The sequence below is a fragment of the Salvelinus fontinalis genome, chromosome 18, assembly GCF_029448725.1.
Source record: "Salvelinus fontinalis isolate EN_2023a chromosome 18, ASM2944872v1, whole genome shotgun sequence".
NCBI lineage: Eukaryota > Metazoa > Chordata > Actinopteri > Salmoniformes > Salmonidae > Salvelinus > Salvelinus fontinalis.
The window spans coordinates 36,404,580-36,432,454 of record NC_074682.1 but is presented as its reverse complement, the minus strand read 5'-3'; the positions used below and the strand labels follow the sequence as shown (position 1 = coordinate 36,432,454).

The window sequence follows — 27,875 nt, the reverse complement described above, 5'->3', positions numbered from 1 at the left end:
ATATGATAATACTCTGTCTCTGGACACATGGAGTTTCTACCCTCACCATTGTATTTCATATGATAATACTCTGTCTCTGGACACATTGAGTTTCTACCCTCACCACTGTATTTCATATGATAATACTCTGTCTCTGGACACATGGAGTTTCTACCCTCACCACTGTATTTCATATGATAATACTCTGTCTCTGGACACATGGAGTTTCTACCCTCACCACTGTATTTCATATGATAATACTCTGTCTCTGGACACATGGAGTTTCTACCCTCACCACTGTATTTCATATGATAATACTCTGTCTCTGGACACATGGAGTTTCTACCCTCACCACTGTATTTCATATGATAATACTCTGTCTCTGGACACATGGAGTTTCTACCCTCACCACTGTATTTCATATGATAATACTCTGTCTCTGGACACATTGAGTTTCTACCCTCACCACTGTATTTCATATGATAATACTCTGTCTCTGGACACATTGAGTTTCTACCCTCACCACTGTATTTCATATGATAATACTCTGTCTCTGGACACATGGAGTTTCTACCCTCACCACTGTATTTCACATGATAATACTCTGTCTCTGGACACATTGAGTTTCTACCCTCACCACTGTATTTCATATGATAATACTCTGTCTCTGGACACATGGAGTTTCTACCCTCACCACTGTATTTCATATGATAATACTCTGTCTCTGGACACATGGAGTTTCTACCCTCACCACTGTATTTCATATGATAATACTCTGTCTCTGGACACATGGAGTTTCTACCCTCACCACTGTATTTCATATGATAATACTCTGTCTCTGGACACATGGAGTTTCTACCCTCACCACTGTATTTCATATGATAATACTCTGTCTCTGGACACATGGAGTTTCTGGCATGCTCACTTGAATATGAAAGATGAGGGGGCCTTGCCATTGAGCTAAAATAATATGTTCCAACATAGACGTAACATAGCAAATGTAAATCCGGGACACTCCAATTAGTATGATATGTTACGTTTCATATGGCATGTATTAATTTGTGGATATCAATCATCCATTCCGTATAATATGTTGCAAATTTAAAAATAAAAAAAAGTCAGAATTGCAAATTTTACAATATGTTACAGATTTGACAGAGGCAGCACCCTCTGACCCCTACTTCCCACGGCTATGCCTCTGACATGCGGTAATGATAAAAAGTGGTGTAATAGCCTACACTTTTCTTGATGTTTTGATTATTGTGATAGGCTCATGTTTTACCGGTAGGGCGTACCCCACTATTTACTAATTTGAGTGCCCCGGGTTTACATTTACTATGTTACATTTAGTCTATGAGACCAGGCTGCGTGAAAAGACAGGGGAAATTATTAAAGGTGTTATATTTATCAATTTTATCCAGTTGGCCTACAAACTTTTATGCAAAGCTCTACCCCTTAGCGCCTTTTGTTTTGGTTTAATAAAGGCGAGTTCAGATTCATGGCAGTAGGCTACACTGTGTGCTGGTTAGTTTCACTTCTTCCAGGTGAAAGACCTATGTATCTTCTTTAATCGTGAAGCCACTGGGGTTTCAGGCGCTGTCAGCCCCACAGTGTTTCCCTTAAATGAAGACGGATTATCTGTCAAGGCGAGCAAGGCCACAGCCGGTCTCAACTTGCTTAATACAATCGCCAACTTCTGAAGGGACAGAACAACCACATACTACTTACTATACAATTAGCCTATATTTCAACATCGAAGCTATGGGCATTCCTTTGGTAACACGTTAGGTCCTATAGTGTCCTTATTACAGAGTAATTACGTTTATGTTTGTGCAAATGTGCATAGTGGCCATCACAACACTTTTCAGTTGAAGAGAACAACATCTATTTTTCCACGAACACCTTGAACGAATTAAGTTCAGTTTATAAACTAATTGTCTCTTATTGTAGTCTACAGCAGTTGTAGTCTACAGCAGTACACAAAATAGTATCAGTTGTTAGGGAGTTTGAGAAGAGAGAGAATGAGAACACAGGATATAGACTACAAAAATGTCCTTTGATAGGTGTGGAGTTGTGTGTGGATGGCCCTGGTGGTGGAGAGAGAAGAGAGAGCTAGAGCATTGAGTGTTCTTCTTTAGACCGGTGTTCTGTTTCAATCCTCTGTTCCCAAAAACTGGCTAAGACGTGTAATTCCCCCACTATATTCACACCGGTTAGCCCTCATTGTTTCCCTTTCAGATGGATGAGCTAGCTATGACTCATCCTCACCTTGCCAAACACGAATTTGATAAGATAAATATTCTGAAAGCTGTAGGTCTTTCTCATATGACACCAGCAGAATAGAATGTTTGGCCTACAGGAGAGCACAAAGTATCAGCACTAGCATCAACACAGCCAACCTGTGTGTGGAGGATCCATCCAGGGGATAGATTGGAAGAGAGTCTCTGTCACAGTGTGGAACTTGATCATGTTACAGTACTTCTCAAATTCTCATAATCTGGGATAGGCATTCAGGGGGCCCTGGGGTGTGTGTGTGGGGGTTTGTGTGCATCTGTGTGTATGTGTGTCTCTGTGTGTGTGTGGCTATCTTTCCTGTTTTCTGTTGTTTTAATGCGAGAGTTCAAGACCTCTCTGTCTCCCTTTGTTTAAATGAGGTTATGGAGAGAGCACAGACAGGCCAAAGTCAGGACCTGTGTATGTATGTGTGTGTGTGTGTGTGCGTGCGTGTGTGCCCCTCTTTGCACAATGGTGGGCTTCCTTAATTAATAAAAAGAAAAGGATCATTTTAAACACTACTGAGTATAAAGTAGGCTCTGTATTGTATAATGATGAAAGCAACACCAAACAAGTGTAACCGGTGTGAAATGGATAGCTAGCGGTGCGTGCTAGTAAGTGACGTCACTCGCTCTGAGACCTTGAAATAGTTGTTTCCCTTGCTCTGCAAGGGCCGTGACTTTTGTGGAGCGATAGGTAACGATGCTTCGAGAGTGACTGTTGTCGATGTGTTCAGAGGATCCCTTGTTCAAGCCCAGGTTGGGGTGAGGAGAGGGACGGAAGTAATGTTGTTACATTGATGCTGTTGACCCGTATCACTGGGTGCTGTAGAGAAAGAGGAGGTGGCTAGCTAGTTAGTGGTGCACGCTAGTAGCGTTTCCATAGGTGACATCGATCGTTCTGAGACCTTGAAGCATTTGTTTCCCTTGCTCTGCAAGGGCTGCAGTTTTTGAGCAGAGATGGGTTATGGTGCTTTGTGGGAGGCAGTTGTTGATGTGTTCAGAGGGTCCCTGATTCAGCCCAGGTTGGGGCGAGGAGAGGGGCGGATGTAACACTTACACTGAAGCAACACTGTTACATAGCATTATTTTGAGTGCTTATGAGTTTGCTGCTGTGTGTGTATTCATCTCACTGAATCATGCATACAGTCGGGTCTTTGTCTTGTCAGAATCCGTCAACATAATGTGTTCGCCTTTAATGAAGGCCTTTAATTATTCAATTATAATTACAAAAGGCTCAATTAAGAGATGAAACTGTCTGCTGTGACGGGCCAGTAAGAAGAGAGGGATGAAAGAGGGTGAAGGAGTGAAGGGGCTTTGATCAGGGATTAACATTTACCCCCTATAATTCCATCACTTCTTCTGTTATCGGGGGGTTTCATCCTTTCAGCAGAGAATACACCAGCGTGTCTTCTCTGGGAGTATACCACTAATCCCCTGACTCTCTCTGATTCTCCGCTCTCTCCCCTTGATGTCTTATACAAAACCGCCTTGATGGTCATATAGCCACTTCATAGCTACTGTATGTTAGGAAGCTTAGGTGAAATAGGGTTACAACATACAACATGCAACAATTTCAAAGATTTGATTGAGTTACAGTTTATTTAAGAAAATCAGTCAATTTAAATAAATTCATGAGGCCCTAATCTATGAATTTCACATGACTAGGAATACAAATATGCGTCTGCTGGTCTCAGATACCTTTAAAAAAATGCCACCATTTATCTCATGCAGCGCGACAATGGGCCTCAGGATCTTGTCACGGTATCTCTGTGCATTCAAATTGCCATCGATAAAATGCATTGTTGTCTATAGCTTATGCTTGTCTATACCATAACCCCACTGCCACCATGGGGCACTCTGTTCACAACGTTGACAAAAGCAAACGGCTCACCCACACAACGGTATACACTTGGTCTGCGGTTGTGAGGCTGGTTGGACGTACTGCCAAATTCTCTAAAATGACATTGGAGGCGGGTTATGGTAGAGAAATTAACATTGAATTCTCTGTTAACAGCTCTGGTGGACATTCCTGCAGTCAGCATGCCAACTGCACGCTCCCTAAAACCTTTAGACATCTGTGGCATTGTGTTGTGTGACAAACTGCACATTTTAGTGGCCTTTTATTGTCCCCAGCACAAGGTGCACCTGTGTATTGATCATGCTGTTTAATCAGTTTCTTGATGTGCCACACCTGTCAGGTGGATGGATTATTTTGGCAAAGGAAAAATTCTCACTAAGAGGGATGTAAACAAATTTGTGCACAACATTTGAAAGAAATACGTTTTTTGTGTGTATGGAAAATTTTGGGGATCTTTTATTTCAGCTTATGAAACATGGGACCAACACTTTACATGTAGCGTTGATGTTTTTGTTCAACGTAGTTTGACTAAAGTGCTATGGCTTCAGGATGAAACAATATGGTTAAAGATGAACTGCAAGGTGAGCATATTTCAATGGACAGGGAGAATCAAACCTATATTGCAGTATTTGGTAAAGAACAAACAAACTTTTTTCATGGTCAAGTAAAAAATGCCAAATACTTCTACACTCCTCACAGGTGTATGTTTGAGTTTTCATAATACATTTCCTGTATGCACAAAGGCAGCAGTTTGTAAAGTAAAAAAATACACAAACATACTAGGGCCAGATTGATTGAATCTGTCTAAGACAAGGATAGGGAGACAGAGGGAAATACTATTTGTGAGGTAGATGGTAGCTGAGTGGGTTGAGAGGGAGAATGAGAGAGAATACACCCAATGTGTGTGTGTGTGTGTGTGTGTGTGTGTGTGTGTGTGTGTGTGTGTGTGTGTGTGTGTGTGTGTGTGTGTGTGTGTGTGTGTGTGTGTGTGTGTGTGGTGTGCGTGTGTGTGTGTGTGTGTGTGTGTGTGTGTGTGTGTGTGTGTGTGTGTGTGTGTGTGTGTGTGTGTGTGTGTGTGTGTGTGTGTGTGTGTGTGTGTGTGTTTCGTGTGTCTGTCCCAGCGCTTAGACGGCCTTCCCTCTGTGTGCTTGCACAGATTTCACAGGCCGGTGATGGAATTCGTTAATGGCATTTTATAGCCTGCCTTCAGTGGGCAAGGGAACACAGTAAGCAATGTGAGCTGTCCGTCCATGGTGCGTCCACTCCTATGGGTCCTACACATTGTCCTGGGACGCCTCTAGGCTGGCCTTCAAATAGTGCCACTGCTCCAGGGCCAGTGGAGAAGGACTCCATGTTACACCCCGTCACTCTCCACGAACTTGATTATGTCTATGTGTAGTAGTAGTAGTGAAGCCTAGTAATAGTGTAGTAGTGTATGTTTGAATTGCTCTCGAGTTATTAGCTGGATTATATTCTGATGTGCTCTTCCAGCCGACCACACAAAATGTATTGATTTTGAGAGACTGATACGTTGATATACTGATTGAGCATTTCACTATTATAATGCAAACACAAAGTAGTTGTCATGGATGCAAGTGAGCTGAAATGCCTTGTGGGATTTGTAGCTAGGTTATTTGGATACTCGAACCTCGCTCAGTCAGATGAGGGATTTAGTAATTGCGATGACTGAACCACTTTGATAGTAATGACAAATTGTTTGCCAATTTCATATACCTCAAGCAATCTTCAAAGTAATGGCATTATCTTGGGAAAGTTATTGAGAACCAGTTAGCATGAGGCAGAAGCCAGGCAGCACTGCGTCACCCGTTGAAGTGAATAGGCTGTTCCACCTAGTCTTGTTCCATCTTGTCTCAAACTCTTTAATTCCACTCCTTGTTTTGTCATAAGTCTTTCCCATCCATGGCCACAACACGTCGACTTCAATGGTTGGATGTTAGGAAACAATGGGAACATTTGGGAATTTGGTAGTGCATGTGTGTAGGTCTGTGTGTGTGTGTGTGTGTCTTAGTGTTGTTGGTTGTCAAGGTGGGTTTAGGAATGCGTGGCTGTTTGAAGAATGGTGTTGGTCATCTGACAGGAAAGTGTTGTGCGGATAGTAGGACTAGTTCGTGAGTAGTGGAGATGAGGGGCAATGTTGACTGTTTCATCAAAAAAGGTGCAAAATAAAAGGTAGCTTTATGAGGTGTTGTAAAGAAGAAAGGCAGGCCGCTGAATGAGAGGGGCAATCCCTCACACATCAATCTTCCTATCGGGACATTGCACGTGCTGGATAAGAGGTAGCCTATCAAAAACCGCCATCATGTAACTATGAAGCCAAGAGGATATTAACCACAGGTAATTACTATTACCCCCCCACCACCCACACAGGGGGATTGCCCTGCCTTCCTGTCTCTGTTAGGAGAAAAACATATAGGAGTAACTATTACATTAAAAACACTGCATCAGATTCTGCACAGTTGTATTTATAGAGTTAACATATACAATAGTTAATTAATTAGCATTAATTAATTAATTAATTAATTAACATGAATTAGGGCTTTCTGAGTGGGATGATTGCACACACTCCTCAGTAGGTGAACTCACTGCATTAAACTCCACGTTATCTGTCAGTGTGTGTGTTGTATTTTATTTATTTAACTAGGAAAGTCAGTTAAGAACAAATTCTTATTTACAATGACAGCCCCCCCCTGGCCGAATTGAGACGACGCTGGGCCAATTGTGCAACGCCATATGGGACTCCCAATCACGGCCAGATATAAAACACCCTGGATTCGATCCAGGGACTGTAGTGACACCTCTTGCACTGCGATGCAGTGCCTTAGACCGCTGCACCACTCGGGAGCCCACAGCTCTGTGTAATTCTAGTAAGGGTGTGATAATTCCTCCCAGATTGTGTGTGCATGCACTGGTGTGCACTTGTGTGTTTGTGTGTGACCCCCTCTTGCCTGTGTATTTGGTGTTTCTGTTTTTATGGAGCCATCTCCTGAACAGTAGCCTGGTTTAATCACAGCCTTTCTTTTCAAAGAGGCTCCCAATGACAGGAAGCACTCCTCCTCCAACAGGGCAGGAAGGCAGGAGGAGGGAGAAAGGTAGGGAGGGGGGATATGGGACAGGCCAGGTGGGGGAAAGGAGGTGAGGAAGGAGGGGGGAGGAGGGGGGTTGCAGGTATTAAACTTAAGACAGTTGATGAAAGGAAGTGCCACTGTTCCACATTTGACTGAAATTTCATCCCCCCGCACACACATACACAATTAGCATATCCTCTCCTGGGGTTCAGGCCTATCTTTTTCCTATAGGTTATCTGTGCAAATAGGCCTATAACCATCCATTAAATAATTTCAGACATTCATACTACCCACAGCATGCTCAGTTCAAAGAGTGAGTGGTAATGGTAGAGGATATGGGTTTGAAGACACACATGGGATTTTTTTTCCTGTTTGTTGGTGTGCACTGAATGGGATGACTGTTAATGTAGTCTCCATTTTCTCCTTCAGATCAGGCTTAGGTGGTGTGTGTGTGTGTGTTGTTGTTCCTCTGTTTCACACTGACAGTAACACTGAAAACCGTTACACACATTTCAACATGTTCCTACGTTGAAGCCAACCCACACGCACACACATTCACAAACACACACACATTCCACAGCACATTCCAGAACATTTTGTGAGGCGAGAAGTTATGTAAAATGTGAATTTGCAAACCAAATGAGTCTTTGGAGACCTGATAGCACCATAGATTGGAGCATGGCCAATTTAAAACTGAGCGTCTACAGTCATGTACTGAGATTCCATAATGTTGCCACAACAGAAATCTCTGTTGCCATTGTGAGAAGATAATGCCATTGTGTATTTAGCAATAATGCCTGAGGGAGTGTGGTATATGGCCAATATACCACGGCTAAGGGCTGTTCTTTATGCAAGACGCAATGCGGAGTGCCTGGATACAGGCCTTAGCCATGGTATATTAACCATATGCCACACTCCCTCAGGCATTATTGCTTAAATACACAATGACATTATCTAGAGATGTCTGTATACCACAAATCCCCGAGGTGCCTTATTGCTATTATAAACTGGTTACCAACGTAATTAGAGCAGTATAAATACATGTTTTGTCATCCCCATGGTATACGGTCTTATATACACCGGCTGTCAGCCAATCAGCATTGAGGGCTTGAACCAACCAGTTTGTAATGATAATTGCCTAAGAACAGCCCTTAGGCATGGTATATTGGCCATATACCACACCCCCTTAGGTTTTATTGTTTAATTAGAACTACATAACGTCATCGGACCTGACCAGGGAAAACTACTATTGCGTATTTACAAGGTATAACTAGGACATAAGGTTTTTCCTGGTCAGATCACTGGGTTAGGAAAAGCTACTGCCCCTAGAACTATTTTGTTGATGATCCAAAATGTGCCTCTTTTAAAGACTATTAGAGAAAAATACAAGGGAAGGCAAACGTAGACAAAATCACAAGGCCACTTTAAGAAATATAGACTTGTGTAGATACTCCATAGTAACATCCCTTGGAGAGGGTCTGTCAGCGCCCTATTCTGGCTGAAGCCCAACCCTGAGACGTCTTAGCTGCCCCTCAGGCGATGCGTCACACTGTCGCCCACACAACCACGCTGAAGACAGAAAATGAAAGGATCGCTTCATCATGGCATACATTCAACACACTGTGTGTGTGTGTGTGTGTGTGTGTGTGTGTGTGTGTGTGTGTGTGTGTGTGTGTGTGTGTGTGTGTGTGTGTGTGTGTGTGTGTGTGTGTGTGTGTGTGTGTGTGTGTGTGTGTGTGTGTGTGTGTGTGTGTGTGTGAACATGTTTAACTATACTTGTGGGGACCAGAAGGCTATTTCTAGGGGGGTTAGTGTTAGAATTATTTTAGGGTTAGAATTAGGGTTAGGGTTTAAATGCCTCTCTCGGCTAGGGGGCGGTATTTTCACGTCCGGATGAAAAGTGTGCCCAAAGTAAACTGCCTGCTACTCAGGCCTAGAGGCTAGGATATGCATATTATTAGTAGATTTGGATAGAAAACACTCTGGAGTTTCTAAGACTGATGTCTGTGAGTATAACAGAACTTATTTGGCAGGCAAAACCCAGAGGACAAACCATCCAGGATTTTTTTTTTTTTTAAGTCACTCTCTTTTCAATGGGTTTTCTATGTGGATCTAGATTTCTAAGGCACTTGCTTGCAGTTCCTATCGCTTCCACTAGATGTCAACAGTCTTTAGAAATTGGTTGATGTTTTTCCTTTGAGAAATTAAGAAGTAGGGCTGTTCAGAACGAGGGTCGAGTCTAGTGTACTGTTGTGGTTGGGTTGCGCGACCTGAAAGCTCACCACTTTGTTTTCATCCGCTATTGAACGCAGCTGGATTAACAAGAAGTTAAGCTTTATTTTGACATAGTGCATGTGTATTTTCAAGAATGTTAAATATTTACAATTCTGTAGTTTGAATTTGGCGCCCTGCACTTTCCCTGGATGTTGGTCAGGTGGGACGGTAGCGTCCCATCTAGCGGTTAGGAGTTAGGGTTGGGGTTAAGGTTATGGTAAAGGTAAGGGTTAGGGGTTAAGGAAAAAAGGACTTTGAATAGGAATCAATATGTCCCCTCCCCGCAAGTTTAGTGAAACAAGACTGTTTGTGTGTGTGTGTGCGTGTATGTGTGTGTGTGTGCGCGCACGTGCGCATGCTGGATATTTCTCAACTGTAAGATCCATATGACATACAGTAACCTCCATAATTATTGGGACAGTGAATAATTTTTTCTTCTTCTGGCTCTATACTTCAAAAGTTTGGATATAGTGCAAACTGTCAGCTTTAATTTGAAGGTATTTTCATCCATATCGGATAAACCGTTACAGACTCCCCAGAAAGTTTAGCATGTCTTGGGGGTAAGATATTCGTCTGTCTGTAACTGTCTCACTCATCATTATTAAAGAGTCATTTCGGATTATCCGTAATCATGGTCCACATTAATGTAGAATCCACATTAATGTAGAAGTGTTTAGAAACATATTCTATTCTTATTTACAATAAAAGTGACTCAAAAATGACACAATACATTATTTACCCTTAATTTCTATTGTGCACAAAATAATCTGAGACAGGACCAAAACAAACAGCAAATGCATCCAATAAATTTGGATGCATTTGCGTGCTATGAATATGGGAAAAAACTATTAACTTTTTACTACTTTAATGCACATAAGGGAATTTATCGTAATACTTTTGATGTCCTAAAATGGGTGGACTATGTACAAAAGGTGCTGTAATTTGTAAACGGTTCACCCGTATATGGGTGAGAATACCCTCAAATTAAAGTTGATAGTCTGCACAGGATCGGACCCTTTTTAAAATTTTCGCCTAAAATGACATACCCAAATCTAACTGCCTGTAGCTCAGGGCCTGAGGCAAGGATATGCATATTGTTGATACCATTTGAAAGGAAACACTTTGAAGTTTGTGGAAATGTGAAATGAATGTAGGAGAATATAACATATTATCATCTTTGAAATGCAAGAGAAAGGCCAATATATGACTTAGGAATCTAGGCACAATTTAGATTTTGGCCACTAGACAGCAGCAGTGTATGTGCAACGTTTTAGACTGATTCAATGAACCATTGCATTTCTGTTCTAGGTGTTGTATCAGACTGACCAAATGTGCCTAATTGGTTTATTAATACATTTTAAAATTCATAACTGTGCTCTCTCCTCCAACAATAGCATGGTATTCTTTAACTTCTCTGCGCTACGGATCCCTTTTACGGGATCCCTTTCCTAAACAACCGCTAGAATTGCAGGGCGCCAAATGCAAAAATATTACTAAAAATATTTATAATCATGCAATCACAAGTGAAATATACCAAAACACAGCTTAGCTTGTTGTTAATCCACCTATCGTGTCAGATTTTGAAAATATATTTTACAGCGAAAGAAATCCAAGCTTTTGTGAGTGTAGTAATGCTACAACAGCTAGCCTTATATTAGCTTGGTTAGCTTGGTCACGAAAGTCAGAAAACAAATGAAATTAATCGCTTACCTTTGATAATCTTCGGATGTTTCCACTCACGAGACTCCCAGTTACACAACAAATGTTATTTTTGTTCGATAAATATTAATTTTTTCACAAAAAAACACCATTTGGGTTGCGCATTATGTTCAGAAAATTAAAGCCGTGTTCCGTTCGACAAATTCCAAAAAGTATCCGTAATGGTCGTAGAAACATGTCAAATGTTTTTTATAATCAATCCTCAGGTTGTTATTAACAAACACAATCGATAATATTTCACCCGGACCATAACCTATTCATTAAGAGACAAGAGGAAAATGGGGTGCCCCTCTCTCGCACGCAGGACATATTCAGAGGACACCTGACTACTTTTGAAAAAACTCACTAATTTTTCAAAATAAAAGCCTGAAACTATGTCTAAAGCCTGTTCACAGCCTGAGGAAGCCATTGGAAAAGGAATCTGGTCGATACCCCTTTAAATGGAAGTTAGACGGGCCAGGGAACACAGTTTTTTTTTTTTTTAATATCACCTTTTTTTTTAAATATCACTACATTTTCTCAGGTTTTCGCTTGCAGAATAAGTATTGTTATACTCACAGACAGTATTTTGACAGTTTTGGAAACTTTGGAGTGTTTTCTTTCCTAATCTGTAAATTATATGCATATTCTACGATCTGGGCCAGAGAAAATGTCAGTTTTCTGACCCCTAGCGCTAAGAAGTTAACTGTAATAGCTACTGTAAATTGGACAGTGCAGTTAGATTAACAAGAATTTAAGCTTTCTGCCCATATCAGATATGTCTATGTCCTGGGAAATGTTCTTGTTACTTACAACCTCATGCTAATCAAAAGTAGCCTACGTTAGCTCAACTGTCCCGTGGGAGGGACACCAATCCTGTAGAGGTTTTAACCTTATTATCATTGTTTGAGTTCAAATAAAACAATTTGAGTATAGAGCCAAAATAAGAAAAAAAGCTTCACTGTCCCAATAGGGCACTGTATATGACATATTACAAACAACAAAAACAAAAGTTAGCGTAAGGTCTTAACTAAAGCTCCTTCACAATTTGGCTGTTGTAGCAACCAAACCGTTCGGAAACTACAGACGATTTTGTGAGAAGACCGAGTTTCGGGATGTCTTGTAGTCTGTCAAACACTGCTCTAGTTCTGTCACCACCTTTCACCGCAGATGCAGAAGTGCGACATCGGTGGATGCGGTGGATTAAGACGCACCCAATGAAAAATGTCTAACTTTAACAGACGTAATTGTATTACGATGTTTAAAAAATATGCTAATTAGATTTCCGCAGGGTCACGGACATCGGGGGGATTGGAAAAGGAGAGAGGGGCATTTTTTCAGGCTGAGGCTCTCTCTTCCAGTTTTTCCCAGTCACGGGGTGCCAATGCAGGTGCCTCTCAAAAAAGGGCACCTATTGGCAGATTGGTAAAAAAAAAGCAGACATCCCTTTCAGCATGGTGAAGTTATTAGTTATTAATTACACTTTGGATGGTGTATCAACACAGCCAGTCACTAAAAAGATACATGCGTCCTTCCGCTCAGGGACTTTAAAACAGTTACATAGTTTAATGGCTGTGATAGGAGAAAACTGAGACAAAATTATAGTTATTCTACAATACGAACCCAACTGACAGTGTGAAAAGAAGGATATTCCAAAACATGCATCCGGTTTGCAATAAAGCACTAAAGTAAAACTGCAAAAAATGTGGCAAAGAAATTACATTTATGTCCTGAATACAAAGTGTTATGTTTGGGGCAAATCCAGCACATCACTGAGTACCACTCTTCATATTTTTAAGGATGGTGGTGGTTGCATCATGTTATGGGTATGCTTGTCATCGGCAAGGACTGGGTCTTTTTTGGGGCTAAAAAGAAACTGAATAGAGATAAGCAGAGGCAAAATCTTAGAAGAAAACCTGTTTAAGTCTGCTTTCCAGCAGACACTGGGAGACAAATTCACCTTTCAGCAGGACAATAACCTAAAAGGCCAAATATACACTGGAGTTGCTTACCTAGATGACATTGAATGTCCCTGAGTGGCCTAGTTACAGTTTTGACTTAAATCGGCTTAAAAATCTAGTACTAATGGTATTGGGTGGCAGGTAGCCTAGTGGTTAGACTGTTGGGCCAGTAACCGAAAGGTTGCTCGTTCAAATATCCGAGCCGACAAGGTGAAAAGTTGGTTGACGTGCTCTTGAGCAAGGCACCGTAATTTGCTCCGGTGGCGTCTTACTGCTATGTCTGACCCTGTGAAACAACATATTTCACTGCAGTGTATGTGACAATAAAAAAAAATGGTATTGGACTAAAGGAGCCTAACTTTACTCCTTAGTCCAAGGACCTTACAAGTTTAAAGGGGGAATTGGCTCTAGAAGTCAAAACAGCCAAATACTCCATCTAAACATGAATCAATTCTCAATTGTGATACGGTTCCAAAAACATAAATCCCTCTACTTTCACATCACATCAAAATAATTTCACAAATGCAAAATACACACTTACTGTAACCACTGTTTTAACTGGTTTTATCACAGTTGCAGCCGACAGTATTTTTCAGTGACAACATGTCTTCCATTTACGCACTGATGTTTGGAGACGCATATGGCTAATTAGAACAGGTAATCCTCCATCTGTTTTCCATAAACATGCGCTGTAACATGTTAATATGGCCATGATGGAACCCTAACCCTATAAAGGTGTGTTTAAATTGAACTTTAAAAAAATTATTATTATTTCTTGCCGATATGAAAGATAAGGTCCTTATGCTTCCAAAAGCGTATCTCAAGCAATGCGTGTTAATGTTCAGACCGAGTGTCGTGGTTCTTACAAAACTGCCCCCAAAGAAGACACTTCCATCCAATGACTTATGTGTAATGGAATGGAACTGTGAGTCATGATAAAGGATATTGGTAGCTAGTACTAATGGTATTGGTTGTGGTGGTAGTAGCCTGTTAGGCTACTGGTAGCTGGTGCTAATGGTAGTGGTGGTAGTATACTGTTAGGCTGTTGATAGTTAGTACCAATGGTATTGGTAGTGGTGGTCTTACAAACAAGGTCAAAGCTAAAGGATCAGAGTTTTATTCCACCTCTCTACCTACTGGGAGCCTTCTGTTCTCTTAACTCCCATATATTTCACCCTCTCTTTTTCTCTCTTAATTTGTCTCTTCTTCTTTTATTAGATTATTCCTTTATGCTCTTTTCTCCTCTTTTTGCAGTCTTGCCACTCTTGTTAACCGCAGGCCCCAGTGTGAGAGAGGGGGCTGGAAGGGGTCGAGGAGGAGGGGTGGGGTGTGTAGAGGTACACATTCGGGCCAGCGCTGTTCTATCCATTCAAGGTGGCAGCTCCATTTTTGTATTAAAAACATTATAATAATAAGGGGCAGGGATGCAAGAGTTCAGCTGTTGGTGTGAATGGCTGTCCAAGGTGACTGGATCCCAATAAAGAGGTGGTCGGCCTGGTCGGGGGCCTCCTTCCCAGCCCAGACACAGCCTTTATAGGTCAGCTTATGAGCCTGGGCCTCTATTAAACCCTGGTCAGCCTGCGCTAAGGAATTTAGGGCCAAGAAACAAGAGAAAACAGGGGGTTTCGGGGATGGGCATGGGGAGGTGAAGTTGGGGTGACTGAAGGTGAAAGTTGAAAGGCATGTTAGAGAGGATTGGTTTGGGGGCTTGGTCAGTGAATGTGGCTTAATGTATTGGTATATGAGCTTTTGGACCATTTATAAATGTATGTGTGTGTGTATATCTATGCAAATGTATGCTGATGTGTTTTGTCTGTGAAGTCAGGAAAAAACCCAGTGCATTTGAAGTTATATTTAGTAGCTAGATGGTGCATAGATCTGAAATGGTCAGTGATGGAAAAAGGTGAAAAAAAACACGGTTTCCAGACACGGACAAAGGTTTCGCTCATCTGGGCTCCATCGGTGTCATGTTGTCTCTGTGTGTGAAAATGTTTGTCTGTGTGTGTGTTTGTGTGTGTGTATTTTACGTTGTTTATTTTGCTGGTAGCAGTTGAATGACTTTGCCTGTGGCAAAGCAAATGATGTTATGTTGTGTTGCATTTTCCCCCTGCAACACAGAAGGGAGGGACAGAGGGAGACAGCAGAGTCTCATAAACAAATCAAATCACATTTTATTGGTCACATACACATGGTTAGCAGATGTTAATGCGAGTGTAGCAAAATGCTTGTGCTTCTAGTTCTGACAATGCAGTAATATCTAACAGGTAATCTAACAATTTCACAACAACTACCTCATACACACAAGTGTAAAGGAATGAATAAGAATATGTACATATAAATATATGGATGAGCGATGGCCAAACGGCATAGGCAAGATGCAGTAGATGGTATAGAGTACAGTATATACATATGAGATGAATAATGTAGGGAATGTAAACATTATATAAAGTGCCATTGTTTAAAGTGACTAGTGATACATTTATTACATCCAATGTTTTATTATTAAAGTGGCTAGAGTTGAGTCAGTCTGTTGGCAGCAGCCACTCAATGTTAGTGATGGCTGTTTAACAGTCTGATGGCCTTGAGATAGAAGCTGTTTTTCAGTCTCTCGGTCCCTGCTTTGATGCACCTGTACTGACCTCGCCTTCTGGATGATAGAGGAGTGAACAGGCAGTGGCTCGGGTGGTTGTTGTCCTTGATGATCTTTTTGGCCTTCCTGTGACATCAGGTAGTGTAGGTGTTCTGGAGGGCAGGTAGTTTGCCCCCGGTGATGCATTGTGCAGACCTCACTACCCTCTGGAGAGCCTTACGGTTGTGGGCGGAGCAGTTGCCATACCAAGCGGTGATACAGCCCGACAAGCTGCTCTCGATTGTGCATCTGTAAAAGTTTGTGAGTGATTTTCGTGACAAGCCGAATTTCTTCTCCTTCTCCTGAGGTTGAAGAGGCGCTGTTGTGCCTTCTTCACCACGCTGTCTGTGTGGGTGGACCATTTCAGTTTGTCTGTGATGTGTACGCCAAGGAACATAAAACTTTCCACCTTCTCCACTACTGTCCCGTCGATGTGGATAGGGGGGTGCTCCCTCTGCTGTTTCCTAAAGTCCACGATCATCTCCTTTGTTTTGTTGATGTTGAGTGTGAGGTTATTTTCCTGACACCACACTCCGAGGGCCCTCACCTTCTCCCTGTAGGCCGTCTCGTTGTTGTTGGTAATCAAGCCTACCACTGTAGTGTCGTCTGCAAACTTGATGATTGAGTTGGAGGCGTGCATGGCCACGCAGTCATGGGTGAACAGGGAGTACAGGAGGGGGCTGAGAACGCACCCTCTTGGGGCCCCAGTGTTGAGGATCAGCGGGGTGGAGATGTTGTTTGCTACCCTCACCACTTGGGGGAGGCCCATCAGAAAATCCAGGACCCAGTTGCACAGGGCGGGGTCGAGACCCAGGGTCTCGAGCTTAATGACGAGTTTGGAGGGTACTATGGTGTTAAATGCTGAGCTGTAATTGATGAACAGCATTCTTACATAGGTATTCCTCTTGTCCAGATGGGTTAGGGCAGTGTGCAGTGTGATTGCGATTGCGATTGCGTTGTCTGTGGACCTATTGGGGCGGTAAGCAAATTGGAGTGGGTCTTGGGTGTCAGGTAGGGTGGAGGTGATATGATCCTTGACTAGTCTCTCAAAGTAGTTTGTGATGACGGAAGTGAGTTCTATGGGGCGATAGTCGTTTAGCTCAGTTACCTTAGCTTTCTTGGGAACAGGAACAATGGTGGCCCGCTTGAAGCATGCGGGAACAGCAGACTGGGATAGGGATTGATTGAATATGTCCAGAAACACACCAGCCAGCTGGTCTGCGCATGCTCTGAGGCTAGGGATGCCGTCTGGGCCGGCAGCCTTGCGAGGGTTAACACGTTTAAATGTTTTACTCACGTTTGCTGCGGTGAAGGAGAACCCGCAGGTTTTGGTAGCGGGCCATGTCAGTGGCACTGTATTGTCCTCAAAGTAAGCAAAGAAATTGTTTAGTTTGTCTGGGATCAAGACATCGCTCACCGAATCAGCGTAACATCAATGTTGTTGTTGCTATCCGAAACATATCCCAGTTCACGTGACCGAGGCAATCTTGAAGCGTGGAATCAGATTGGTCGGACCAGCATTGAACAGACCTGAGCACGTGCATTTCCTGTTTTAGTTTCTGTCTATAGGCTGGGAGCAACAAAATGGAGTCATGGTCAGATTTGCCGAAAGGAGGGCGAGGGAGGGCTTTGTATGCGAAGTTAGTGTAGCAATGATCAAGAATTTTGCCAGCCCGGGTCGGCGCATTCGATATGCTGATAAAATTTAGGGAGCCTTGTTTTCAGATTAGCCTTGTTAAAATTCCCAGCTACAATAAATGCAGCCTCATGATATGTGGTTTCCAGTTTACATAGAGTCCAATTAAGTTATTTCAGGGACGTTGATGTGTCTGCTTGGGGGGGGATAAACACGGCTGTAATTATAATCGAAGATAATTCTCTTGGTAGATAATGTGGTCGGCATTTGATTGTAAGGAATTCTAGGTCAGGTGAACAAAAGGATTTGAGTTCCTGTATGCTGTTATGATCACACCACGACTCGTTAATCATAAGGCATACAACCCCGCCCTTCTTCTTACCAGAGAGATGTTTTTTTCTGTTGGCGCAATCTGTGGAGAAACCGGGTGGCTGTACCGACTCTGATAACGTATCCCGAGTGAGCCATGTTTCCGTGAAACAGAGAATATTACAATCTCTGATGTCTCTCTGGAAGGCAACCCTTGCTCGAATTTTGTCTACCTTGTCAAGAGACTGGACATTGGCGAGTAGTATACTCGGGAGCGGTGAGCGATGTGCCCGTCTACGGAGCCTGACCAGAAGACCACTCCGTCTGCGGCGCCGTTGTTTTGGGTCGCCTACTGGGATCCGATCCATTGTCCTGGGTGGTGGTCGAAACAGAGGATCCACTTCGGGAAAGTCGTATTCCTGGTCGTAATGTTGGTTGACGTTGCTCTTGTATCCAATAGTTCCTCCCAGCTGTATGTAATAAGACTTAAGATATCTTGAGGTAACAGTGTAAGAATTAATGCATAAAAAAACTAAATACATAGTTTCCTAAGAACGCGAAGCGAGGCGACCATCTTTGTCGGCGCCATCACGAGATTACCTTCAGTCTGTTTGTTCAAATGTGGCTAGAGGTTTATAAGCATGTCGGGTTGAGATGGCATTCAAATAAAAAAGACACCCACACACACCATTTAGCTGTCAGTCAGTCAGACAGACAGAGGTATGCTCCACCCCCACTACCCAGTAGTGGAGATGCCAATCAAATCTCATCTGCTGATCATCATTTTATCAGTGTAGCCATCTGTCCATCAGCTAATTGTGTCTCTTTCCCTCTCACCCCATTAGGAAGAAAGAAATATGTTCATGTTCATCCTCTGACATGCAGTGTACCTATTAGCTGCAATACTGAAATGTGCAGTAAGATAATGTCTATGACTTTTTCCCCCTTTCTTTCTTTCTTTCTTTCTTTCTTTCTTTCTTTCTTTCTTTCTTTCTTTCTTTCTTTCTTTCTTTCTTTCTTTCTTTCTCTCTCTCTCTCTCTCTCTCTCTCTCTCTCTCTCTCTCTCTCTCTCTCTCTCTCTCTCTCTCTCTCTTCTCGCTCTCTCTCTGAGCAGCAGTAGAGACCCAGAGCACCAGCTCTGAGGAGATGGTGCCCAGTTCACCCTCTCCGCCCCCTCCTCCCCGCATCTACAAGCCCTGTTTTGTGTGCCAGGACAAGTCCTCTGGCTACCACTACGGGGTCAGCTCCTGTGAGGGTTGCAAGGTGAGACACATCAAAACAGAGAGACACAATATACCCAGTCATATGTGCCTTCACAAAGTATTCATGGTATTCATACCCCGCTATATTTTGTTGTGTTACAGTCTGAATTCATTTTTTTCTCTCTCTGACCCATCTACACAGACTACCCCATAATAACAAGGTTAAAGCCATTTTTTGACATTTTTGCAAATGTATTGAAAATGAAATATAGAAATGTCTCAATTAGATAAGTATTCACATCCCTTTCCTATGACACTCCAAATTGAGCTCAGGTGCATCCAATTTCCTTTGATCACCCTTGAAATGTCGCTACAACTTGATTGGAGTCCACCTGTGACCAATTCAAACGTTTGGACATGATTTAGAAAGAAACACACCTGTCTATATAAGGTCCCACAGTTGACAGTGCATGTCAGGAACGCAGATGAACAGGAGTGGCATTGGCGAGATGAGGAAGCGCCAGCTGAAAAAACTGGGACATATTATGAATAAATATGGAGTGGGGGATTGTGCAAACCTTCTGGAAGACTTGCTGAAGGAGAAGATGGTGGACAAGGGAAACAGAAGAAAAGTGAAATATGTCCTGAGCGAATATGAAATGGAGGATTGCACAGAACTTCTGGAAGAGCTAGAAAAGGAAATTGAACATGACATGAGTGAGGGTGAATCAATTGCGGTGGCAGGTGTAGTGACGACAGCCAAGAATGAGTTGAGTTGAGGAAGATTGGTGACAAGTGTAAAAAGAGGGATACATGCAATAGTAGCTCGGAGATGGAACCTGACGGGACTGTGGACGAAGTACCCATGGTGAGGACTGCCTCGTTCGGGCCTCGTTCCAAGGATATAAAGGATGATTCTGGCTCAGTGGGAGTGAGATTGGTGGAGAGAGTGAATCTTTGCAGTTTGGCTGAAGAGTGGAAGACAGTGATAAAGGAAAATGGAATAAAAAAGGTGAAATTTGTTAATGAGTATAGGTTTCTGGTTGGAGTAAGGTTCACTAACAATTGATTTTTGGGAGATCCGTTTGAAGTATCAAGGTGGAATCGGTCAGAGTGACCAGAAGTGTTTTTGTTTTGATTTCTTGTGTGTCAAAAGAGCAGAAGGAAAAGGTATTAACGATCGACAAACTACCGAGTTATGAAGTGGAGAGTTTTGATTTTTGTAGCAGCGCACCGTTAAAAGGTGTCGACTCTGGCATCACGTTGGATGTGGAGGCCTCGTGGTTTACGAGTAGCATACAGGAGTAGTTGGAGCACGCCGGCTGAACGGTGTAGTGAATGGGGAAAAGAAGAAAGTCTGTCGGTATTATTGATGTTTGACGAAGAGTATCTCCCTTCACATGTGAAGTTGGGATATGTGCAGTGAGAGCTTCTGTGTCCAAGCCGTTGTTTTGTATCAAGTGTGTGCCGAAGGAATGTTGTTGAAGAATCTGAGGGTGTACGATGTTGTAATTGTGATGCAACCATGTTCCCAATTCCCGGATCCCGGTTAGGGTAAAGGAGTATGAAGTGGTAAGGGTCAGGTGTATACAGCAGGTCTCCTACACGAAGGCACGTGAAATAGTTGAATGAGCGAGGGGAGCTGAAGATATGGCGGTGGACGCTCTGCAGACTGTGGAGATTCAGAGTGTTGTTCAACAGTTGAGGGAAACTGATATGCTGATTGTGAAGAAGGTAGGGTTCATGGTGTTTATCAGAGATGTGGTTAATTGTACTTCACAAACAAAGAAACAAAATAAGAAACTGAACATAATAGTATCTGTGGCTGAAAGGTTTTGGGGTTTCCAGGACTTCACTGCCGAAACATTGCAAAGAATACTATCTGAAGATGCTCTTCCTTCTCAGACCCCAGAGCCTGTAGGGATGGGCATTGGCAGTTGAATCTGGAGTACATTGAGTTTTGTATTGTTTATTTTGTTAATTAGTTGGGCTGATATACAGCCAAAACAGTAGGTGGTGGCATGCAGCTACAGTATTTGTTTGCGGGCGGCAATGATGTCAAAGAAGACCCCGCACAGTAAGTGGTAGCAATACATCAATAGTTGTAGTCTGCCATAAAACCTCAAGGAAGAAGTGCATGTCAGAGTAGAAACTATACCATGAAGTCCAAGGAACTGTCTGTAGATCACAGAGATAATTATGATGAGGCATAGATCTGGGGAAGGGTATACAACTATTTCTAAAGTGTTGAAAGTTTCAAAGAGAACAGTGGTCTCCATCATTGGAAAATTTTTAAAAATTGGAACTACCCAGACTCTGCCTAGAGTTGGCCGTCTGACCAAACTGAATAACCGGGTAAGAAGAACCTTGGTCAGGGAGGTGACCAAGAACCCAATGACCACTCTGACAGAACTACAAAGTTCCTTGGCTGAGATGGGAGAACCTGCCAGACGGACAATTATCTAAAGCACTTCACCAATCTAGGCTTATGGGAGAGTGGCCAGACGGAAGCCATTCCTGAGAAAAAAGCACACGACAGCACGCCTGGCGTTAGCAAATAGGCAAGTGAAAGACTCTGAGAGCATAAAGCAAAAGATTCTGTGGTATGAGACCAAAATGGAAGTCTTTGGCCTGAATGCAAAGTGCTATGTCTGGAGAAAACCAGGCTTATCACCTGTCTAACACCATCTCTACCATCAAGCATGGTGGCGGCAGCATCATGCTACGGGGATGCTTTTCAGCGTCAAGGATTGGGTGACTGGTAAGGATGGAGGGAACAATGAATGAAGTCAAATACAGGCCAAGTCTTGATGAGAACCTGCTTGATCAGAGTGCAAACAACCTTAGACTACATTCCAACAGGACAATAAATCAAATCAAATCAAATCAAGTTTATTTTATATAGCCCTTCGTACATCAGCTAATATCTCGAAGTGCTGTACAGAAACCCAGCCTAAAACCCCAAACAGCAAGCAATGCAGGTGTAGAAGCACCTGCAATAGACCCCAAGCGTACAGCCAAAGCAATTCTGTAATGGCTTCAGAACAAGAATTGGAAAGTCCTTGAGTGGCCCAGCCAAAGCCCAAACTTGAATCCCATTGAAAATTTGTGGATCGACTTGAAGATGTCTGGTCACTGTCTCTCCCCATCTACCTGAACAGAGCTTGAGGGAAATCTGCAAGGAAAAATGGGAGGAAATCCCCTAATCCAGATGTGCAAAGCTGATACAGACATACCCAAGACGATTCAAAGCTGTAATCACTGCTAAAGGGGTTTCTACAAGTATTGACTCAGTGGTGTAAATAGTTGTGTAAGTGAGATATTTCTGTATTTCATTTTCAATAAATTTGATACAATTTCTATTGTGTATTGTGTGTAGAGATAGGTGCGGGGGGAAAAACAAAGCCAGCAGCATACCACCCTGCATACCACTGCTGGCTTGCTTCTGAAGCTAAGCAGGGTTGGTCCTGGTCAGTCCCTGGATGGGAGACCAGATGCTGCTGGAAGTGGTGTTGGAGGGCCAGTAGGAGGCACTCTTTCCTCTGGTCTAAAAAATATCCCAATGCCCCAGGGCAGTGATTGGGGACACTGCCCTGTGTAGGGTGCCGTCTTTCGGATGGGACGTTAAACGGGTGTCCTGACTCTCTGAGGTCATTAAAGATCCCATGGCACTTATCGTAAGAGTAGGGGTGTTAACCCCGGTGTCCTGGCTAAATTCCCAATCTGGCCCTCAAACCATCATGGTCACCTAATAATCCCCAGTTTACAATTGGCTCATTCATCCCCCTCCTCTCCCCTGTAACTATTCCCCAGGTCGTTGCTGCAAATGAGAACGTGTTCTCAGTCAACTTACCTGGTAAAATAACGGTAAAATAAAAATAAATAAATAAAAAATTAAATGCACTTTGAATTCCTGGTGTAACACAACAAAATGTGGAATAAGTCAAGGGGTGTGATTGCTTCTGAAGGTTCTGTACACAGACAGGATGTGTAACACAAGCAAATACATGACATATACAGAAAATGCATACACAGACAAACAAGCCAGAAAGTCAGACTGGGGCAAACAGAGAGTCTACCATCAGTTTTTCCATGCAGTTTATCCCTATTCTGAGACGTTGCACGATGTAAAGACGCTTGTGCTGTCCTCTGGTCGAATCTTTATCTACGGGCATGGGCTGAAATAACCCCCTGTGGCTATGTAGTGAGACATATTCCATCTATGCTCCAGACATATGGTCTTGTGACCATTAAGAATGTTTTAATGCCTGATTTCTCTCTCTTTTACTCTCTCTTGGTCTGTTGGTTTCTCTCTGTCTCTCTCCCCCTCGGTCTCTCTCTCTCTCTTCTCTCTCTCAGGGATTCTTTCGGCGCAGTATTCAGAAGAACATGGTGTATACCTGCCACCGAGACAAGAACTGTCAGATCAACAAGGTGACCCGTAATCGCTGTCAGTACTGCCGGCTGCAAAAGTGCTTTGAGGTTGGCATGTCCAAAGAAGGTGAGTAACAGTGCCTCAGAGGGATGCCATTACAACCAGTTTGTCCAGTTTGCCTGCTGGGTATGTTGTGCTCAAATGTAAAGGTGTGAGGAGATCAGAGACTGTTTGAATACAGAGAGGTTGTGAGAGTGATTGGGTGGCAAAGAATTTGTAAAGGGATCTCACTACAGTTTATGTCTGTAAGTGTGTGTATTGAGATAGCTAGGGTTTACACTGAAATCACAATATGGCCCCTATAAATGGATATTATAGGGGCCATATTGAGACTTGAGATGAAGGAACGAGTGGGAAGGTGTGAAGCATGAGGGATGTGTTGCGCTGTCATTCATCAACGAAAGACACCAACAAGCACCACCAATACACCACTTTCCCTTACTCTCTCACTTATCGTCGCTCGCTCTTCTGCCATGCAGCGGTGCGTAATGACAGGAACAAGAAGAAGAAGGATGTGAAGGAGGAGGTGGTGTTGCTGGAAAGCTACGAGCTCAGTGGTGAACTGGAGGAGCTAGTCAACAAAGTCAGCAAGGCCCACAAAGACACCTTTCCCTCACTTGTCCAGCTGGGCAAATACACTACAGTGAGTCACACACACACACACATGCACACGCACACGCACACGCACACGCACACGCACACGCACACACGCACCTTAGCCCTCTCTCTCCTGTTCCAGAACTCCAGTGCAGACCACCGTGTACAGTTGGATCTGGGGCTGTGGGATAAGTTCAGTGAACTCTCCACCAAGTGCATCATCAAAATAGTGGAGTTTGCCAAGCGCCTGCCAGGCTTCACCACCCTCACCATCGCTGACCAGATCACTCTCCTCAAATCAGCCTGTCTGGACATACTGGTATCTGAACACCTATCTCCCTCCACCTCCACTCTGTCTGTACTCTCTCCATTACTGCTCTCTCCCTCCACCTCCACTCTGTCTGTACTCCTTTCTCCCTCACTGCTCTCTCCCTCCACCTCCACTCTGTCTGTACTCTCTCCATTACTGCTCTCTCCCTCCACCTCCACTCTGTCTGTACTCCTCTCTCCCTCACTGCTTTCTCCCTCCACCTTCACTCTGTCTGTACTCCTCTCTCCCTCACTGTTCTCTCCCTCCATTTTCACTCTTCTCTCCCTCACTACAACCTATCTACTTCTCTCTTTCCCTCACAATGCTCTATCCATACTCCTCTTTCCCTTAACACACTATCAACATGTCACTATCCTCAATCCTCTGTCACTCCCTACAATTTACACACCCCCTCTTCCTCACCCTCCCTTTTCATCATCTTTGTTGTCATTATTCCCCTAACCTCTCCATCCTCTACTCTCAGATGCTGAGGATCTGTACTCGCTACACTCCGGAGCAGGACACAATGACCTTCTCCGATGGGCTGACCCTGAACCGGACCCAGATGCACAACGCAGGCTTTGGCCCTCTCACAGAACTGGTGTTTGCCTTTGCTGGCCAGCTGCTGCCTCTGGAGATGGACGACACAGAAACCGGCCTCCTCAGCGCCATCTGCTTGATCTGTGGAGGTACTGCTGTTAGTGTGTGTTTGTGTGTGCACGCACATGTCTCAATAATAATGTGTGACCATTTAGGTGGCATATGCTCCTAAACATTTTGCTGTGAGACCTTGAATTTTTATTTGGGAGAACCAATGCGCCTAGATAATTGTTATAATGATGTCGCTCTACCGTTGTTTCCGAATGCCCTAGAGAAAAAAGCGAACACACATTCATTAGCATCATGGTTGTACCATTACTACAGCGAAAACGTCTTGTTTCTTCACATTTTACATTCATTTGCTTACACTTTGTTCAGCCCTGTTACCTCATTAGCTATCTGGCTAGCTAACAACCTGATAACTTTACTAGTAGGCTATATCTGAACATTTGGGGGCACAGAAAGAAAGTTACAGGGATAGCTTCTTCAGGAGATCAATGATGATAGCAATGAATGAGTGATTATTCTCTTGCATCTACAATTTTCGATGTAATCTCAGTAGGAAAATTACTGTTTTACACAATTTATAAACCTAACATTCTACAAACGACTTTGTAATTTCAATGACAGGTAATTGTATCAACATTTTAGCATTTTATGACACACATTTATTTACAGGGTTACATATTAGTTTCTAGGGAACAGTGTCAGAAGCAGCTAGAATACAGTACATATAGGCCCAGTATAGGCTATCTCTCAATTGGTGCTCCTACATTTTATGTTGTGCTCCTAACTTTTATAAGTTGGGAGCACTAGTGCTACCAATTAATCATTTGAATTTAGAGCCCTGACTCAATATACTAAGTAGAATACACTTAGTAGACTCTTGCCTCTTCTATTTGCGTTCCTTTTTTTAAATCTCCCTGACCCTATGTCATTGGCTGCTGACTCTATTTATACACGTCATTGGCCCCCCCCCTTCCTGACCCAGTGTGATTGGCTCTCTCCCTCAGACCGTATGGACCTGGAGGAGCCCCAGAAGGTGGACAAGCTACAGGAACCCCTCCTGGAGGCCCTGAAAATCTACGCCCGCCGTAGACGCCCCAACAAGCCCCACATGTTCCCCCGCATGCTTATGAAGGTCACCGACCTCAGGGGCATCAGCACCAAGGGTCAGTACAGATAAGGATGTAGTACACAGTACAGATATATAGCACAGCCTAGGTCTTTATTCATAACACAGGCTATACTAACACAATACTGACACATAGTTCAATATCCATATATAGTAAAGCCTCAGACTCCTGCATTCAATCAGTATTGATAGAGACATAGCACTCCAAATAATTAACAATGAATAACTGATTGTAAAGCACTCTGGATAAGTCTGCTAAATGGCTAAAGTGTCAATGTGAATGTAAACTTATGTTTATGTGTGTACTGTAGGTGCTGAGAGAGCCATCACTCTGAAGATGGAGATCCCAGGCCCCATGCCTCCTCTGATCAGGGAGATGCTGGAGAACCCCGAGGCCTTTGAGGACAGCAGCGACTCTGGGGACAGCGCCTCCGCCCCCCCTGCCATCCAAGCCATCAAGAAAGAGAGGGAGGAGGAGAAGAGCCTCGAGGAGGAAGATGAGGATGAGGAGGACGAGTGGGGGGACGAGGAGAGGGAGAGGGGGGCGGACAGCGATGGGGAGCCCTGGGGGGAGGCCTCAGCGGCAGAAGCGGGGTCCCAGAAAGGGGCAACTGGGAGATCCCAGTGAGAGTGGCATAGTGATGCACTCTGACCCATTCTCGTCACCTCCTATTCCACCACCCTCAGACAGACCAACACTCCCTGTCCTATCCTTACAAGCGCACCAAGTCATCGCCCCACATTAGCAGCCCATCCTATAACAAGGGTCTACTCCAAGACCTAGCACTCACCTCTGCTGTTACACCTGTTAAACTACCCCCCACACCCCTATACACACACACACACACACCCCTATACACACACACACACACACTCACACACACACACACACATATATATAATACATTTACACGTATACATGCTGTATACCCATAAGAATTTCCCCTTTGCTCTAGATAGACAGTAAAGTAAAGGCTCTATGTAGTGAACCTACTCTGTCACTCCAGGATGAAACTGGCCCTCTCTACAGGATCAGTTTCAGGAACTGTCTACAGAACAGTTTCAGGAACTGTCTACAGGATCAGTTTCAGGAACTGTCTACAGAACAGTTTCAGGAACTGTCTACAGGATCAGTTTCAGGAACTGTCTACAGGATCAGTTTCAGGAACTGTCTACAGGATCAGTTTCAGGAACTGTCTACAGGAACAGTTTCAGGAACTGTCTACAGGAACAGTTTCAGGAACTGTCTACAGGAATAGTTTCTTGGAGCAGCAGGTAGCCTAGTGGTTAGAGCGTTCGGACAGTAACCGCAAGGTTGCTATATCGCATCCCTGAGCTGACAAGGTAAAAATCTGTCGTTCTGCCCCTGAACAAGGCAGTTAACCCACTGTTCCTAGGCCGTCATTGTAAATAAGAATTTGTTCTTAACTGACTTGCCAAGTTAAGTAAAGGTTAAATAAATAAATAAAATAAAAACAGGTGGAACATAGTAGTCTGGAAGAGAAGAGAGAGAAAAACAAGCACTACATCTCAGAGTTGGGACAAGGGCCACGAGAGATCACTGTGCCAACCATAAGACTGACCATATGCTACTTTACAATGCTGTCTCCACACAAAGAGAAACACAGGAGATCCTCATCTGAATGGCAGCAGCTTGGAGTGGTGGACCATATGAAATGCACTCCCCCACTTTCCTTAAGGGCTACTCTGAGTGCAAGAGCGATGACGAAATGACAACTGCAACAACCAAACTCTTATTGTGAAAACCATTTGCCACAAATGCCTTTTGAGAATAGTTTTTTGACATTTTTTTCAATCATGTTTTTCTATTGTATGATTTTCCCCCAAATAACATTCATATTTGAACATATATTCATGTGTATTACTATG

General features: G+C 43.3%; 1 protein-coding gene across 2 annotated transcripts in view; it reads left to right on the top strand.

Moving 5' to 3' along the window:
- Nucleotides 1-26,702, top strand: part of LOC129815433 (retinoic acid receptor gamma-A-like) — a 93,975-nt gene extending 67,273 nt beyond the window's left edge. For both annotated transcript variants that reach the window (XM_055869265.1, XM_055869266.1), the window contains 7 exons: nt 18,821-18,969; nt 23,268-23,409; nt 23,823-23,986; nt 24,083-24,259; nt 24,735-24,939; nt 25,864-26,022; nt 26,297-26,702. In XM_055869265.1, coding sequence (XP_055725240.1) covers nt 18,821-18,969; nt 23,268-23,409; nt 23,823-23,986; nt 24,083-24,259; nt 24,735-24,939; nt 25,864-26,022; nt 26,297-26,613 — 1,313 coding nt within the window. In that variant the 3' untranslated portion in view covers nt 26,614-26,702. The remainder of the gene's footprint in view (nt 1-18,820; nt 18,970-23,267; nt 23,410-23,822; nt 23,987-24,082; nt 24,260-24,734; nt 24,940-25,863; nt 26,023-26,296) is intronic.
- Nucleotides 26,703-27,875: the final 1,173 nt, after the last annotated feature.